At 36.2% G+C, this 3,955-nt stretch overlaps 1 protein-coding gene across 1 annotated transcript in view; it reads right to left on the bottom strand.

Annotated features, from left to right (window-relative positions):
- PI15 (peptidase inhibitor 15) overlaps positions 1–3,726 on the bottom strand; it is a 25,228-nt gene extending 21,502 nt beyond the window's left edge. Inside the window, exon 1 of the mRNA XM_007458441.1 lies at positions 2,993–3,726. Coding sequence (XP_007458503.1) covers positions 2,993–3,265 — 273 coding nt within the window. The 5' untranslated portion in view covers positions 3,266–3,726. The remainder of the gene's footprint in view (positions 1–2,992) is intronic.
- Positions 3,727–3,955: the final 229 nt, after the last annotated feature.

Raw genomic sequence — 3,955 nt, 5'->3', positions numbered from 1 at the left:
AGTCACTGACGTTCCTGCTCTGACCTGTTGGATTTTACTTCTCTCAAAGTTTCTCTGAGTCTGCATGAGGGATCCAATGAATTATTTCAGTTGGTCAATTTACTCACAGAGACTTAGGATTTCACTAAATTGAGCACATTTTTCTAACTAAAGTAATCTCTTCCTCTCCCCCCACCTCAGGGAGTTTGCCCACTCTCTTCCCTCTGTCTGGAATGGTCTTCCCTCATCTATCAGTGTGGCTCACTCCCTCATCTTCCTCCAGGACATCTCAGGGAGCCCTTCCCTGACCACACTATTAAATGTCCCAGCCTCAACCTGCTTTATTTTTCTTCATAACCTTATCATCTTCTAACATACTATATAATTTATTTATCTTGTTTATTGCCTGATTGCCCACCCAGGAGGCCAAGGATTGTCTATTTTATTCATGAATTTATCCTGGGTGCTTAGAATAGTACCTAACATATAGTAAATGCTCAATAAATATTAGGTGAATAGATACATGTGTGATGAAGTGTATGCAATATTTACATGATAATTTGAGACAATGTTACTTTATAGCGCTTAATATTCTGACTACTGTTTCTCATTACCTTTACTAAGTGAGGAAGGATTTATAAAGCATTTACTATATAACAAGCACTGTATCTGGTTCTTACAAAATAAATTATTATGTAGTAGCTCCCATATTTGAAAAGCAAATAATAAGAAAGGAATGACAAATAGAATATGAAAACTATATGATTTCAGCTGGCATTGCAAAGAAGGAGACAGTGATATCCTGACATCTCCAGCAGTTTCACCCAATGTAGTATTTGCTCGATCTAGAGAATGAAAAGATGCTCCCCAATACAAGCATAGGCTTTGAAATTACACAGACCTGAACTCTAATTCCAATGATACCGTTGATTATCCAAACCACCTTCACCTAGTCATTAACTTCTCTGTGTCTAATTGATTTCATTGGTAAAATGAGGATCGAAATCTTAACCTCACAGGGAGACTGAGCTATCAAATGAGATCATCTGTGGAAACAATTAGCCAAGTCCTTGGCACATAGAAGCAATTTAATAAATCCATGTGGAATGAATTAATTCTTGATCAGTGGGGAAAAATATGACTAGAAAAATGTGGCTTTTTAAAATATATTTCTACTATGTTGTACCCCACATATTATTCATGATGATCCCTCTTCCCTCAGTATTATTGAAATAATAAATTGCATTATATATTGATTGGTTATCATATAAATTATTGTTCCCATTTCACAGAGAAGGAAGTTGAGTCTTATGCATATTAAGTAACTTGCACAAGGCCACAAAGTACACAGCAGAGTTAGGATTTCACCCCACATGAAGTCCTCTCCAAAGCCGGTTCACTTGTCTTGATCCTTACCTTAGTCTGCATAGCTATGTGATTTCCGCCAGGAAGTATTCCCTAAACCTGCAGTCTGGATAGCATACCTTTTTGAGCTCACATAGAATCTTATGCATATTTCTCTCATAATGCATGATGTTTGAAAACATGTTTGTTCCTCTCCTTTCTATACCTGGACATCACCTTCTAGAAACACCTGTTCAATATGAGTAATTGTTCCTATTTTTAGATCTTGAACAGGTTTCCACTGGGCACTTTCACAGTAAGCTCACAGAAACCTAAAAAAACTAACGTTTATTGAACACTATTTTTCTGTAGGCTCCGGTCTAATTGTTCTAGTCCTCAACTCCATACATTCCTCATAACAACCCCATATGGCAGATACTACCTTTATCCTCATATTAGAGATGATGAAAATAAAACACAATTAGGTAATGAATTCACTCAGCTTATATTCCAGGACTGGGGTTTGAACCCAAACATTTAGATTCCAGACTCCATATTCTTAATCATGAGACTATACACCCCTCATACAGCAGGACTGATGACATCTTCTTTTCCACTTTCATTTAAAAATCCTAGAAAAATGCATTTTCATAGAGTCTAAATTGTACTTCTATGAACCATGACTCCCTTACATTTGGCAAGTCTTTATTTTTCTTGTGACACTGATTTCTACAATTAGTCAAACTTTAAAAGCTTATTTAAATAAAATAGATACATTTAGAATCTGACAGAAACCCCCAAATTTTAGGTCAGTACTTACAGAGTGTTGTTAGTGGTACTGCCATACCCACCCCCACTTAGAAATACCCTACTGGTGGTCTTCATTGCCTTAAATAGGCTCCAAGCTATGCTCTTGGAAGGTGCTGGAAGTTAAACCATAACCTTGTATAAATTCAAAACCTAAAACAAAGAAACTTTAAAAAGACATCTATCCTTTTAATACCAACTTTTTAAAAAAAACTTTCCAAGTAAAATGATTTAAACACAGAGAGCCTATTTTTTATTTTTAAGAGAGAGCAAAGAATGTGTTCATGGCAAGTTGGAACAGTGTGCAAATGTGCTGACTTCACTGTTATCTGAACGACAAAGCATTAAATCACAAGAAGGAAAAAGTCAGCATGTTCTCTGAGATTACAAATAGATTAGTGTCAGGAAGAGCTTTGTCCAAGAAAGGGAAGAGACACCTACCCAGAGAAGAATTCGTGCACATGAAACCTATAATTAAAAAAAATTATTTTCAAAAAATATTTTAGCTGATAAATATTACTATTAGATAAACAAAGCACAGAAAAAGTTCCATGTGAATTTTTTTTTAAGTGGACCTTCCAAATGTGATCAGTCATCACACCCCACTCTTTACCTCTTTCTTATATAAGACCTGATTCATTAATGGTTATGGAACTCACACAAAAATATTAGATCCCTTTCCTCCCTTTTAATTATATGATGGAACAGTACTTAAATTTACCAGGCACTTAAGAACATTCCCTAAGTTGAAAGGTGTAAAAAACCCCATATCTCTTAACATATGAATTCTTTAGATTCTCCTAATGTACAATTTAAGTAAAACGTCCTCACTCAGAATTCAAAGAAAACAAGGTTCTCTTACCATATATTCCATGTTTGCTGCTGGTGGGAACACTTTGCCCCGAACTTGGTTATGATAATCAAGAATGGCGATCATGTCATTCTGCGAAATGTAGCGCTTCCGCCTGGCTTTGGGGATGTCCGCAGAATCTAGTTGTGCTTTTAGAGCTGCTTCAATATCAGTGAAATTATTGGTTGGCGGGGATGAGTCAGTGGAATTGAGTAAGATGACGGCACTTGCTTCACAGAGAAGGGAGAACAGGAGTGCACTGCTGATGGCAGAGATTGCTATCATTTTGAGAGGTGGAGAGGGAGAGGCCACAGAGTTTGCCTTAAAGCAGAAAGGTAGAGTTAGGGTCTATGAAAAGAAAAAAAAAATAGGGCCAGAGGGTATGAATTTACAAAATCATTGCTTGACTTGACTTTCTTCAAAAAATCCAAGCAAATGCTGAACTCAAGCCCAGAAGACAACCTGTAGTGGTATCTATACATTTTACTTGGTGTTATGAGGCAGTCCCCTAAGAGGAGCTTCCTATAGCTAGAGAAAAATAAACAGCATGGCTACTAACCCTAAAATGAATATGAGCCATTTACCCCAAATGCCTGAGCCACAGAATGCATTACTGCATATTTATTTTCAGAGGGAAATCTTTAGGAATTGAAATTCATCTTGAGAGTGAAAAGGAAAAATGCATCACAGGTAATAACAGAGAATGTGCTGATAATGTCCCCCAGACATATATGGACACCAAGTAATAGAACAGATAGAAAAAAAAGTTATAATAATCCAATCTCATTTCTAAAAAAAATAAAAATGTGAGCTACTTTAAAAGCAATGCATGCAAAATAAACTTGTTGAGCTAAATAGCTTACCTCTGCACAATGCCAAAATGAATATAGTATTCTTCCAAAAATTTAAAGTTCTTTGCTAGGTTGTAGCATGAACTCTTGTAAGAGGAGTGTGCCTTATTACAAACTCTCAGAG

The sequence above is a fragment of the Lipotes vexillifer genome, unplaced genomic scaffold (genome assembly GCF_000442215.2).
Source record: "Lipotes vexillifer unplaced genomic scaffold, Lipotes_vexillifer_v1.1 scaffold493, whole genome shotgun sequence".
NCBI classification, from domain to species: Eukaryota; Metazoa; Chordata; class Mammalia; order Artiodactyla; family Lipotidae; genus Lipotes; species Lipotes vexillifer.
The sequence above is the reverse complement of the archived record's forward strand: the minus strand, read 5'-3'. Positions and strand labels throughout refer to the sequence as shown.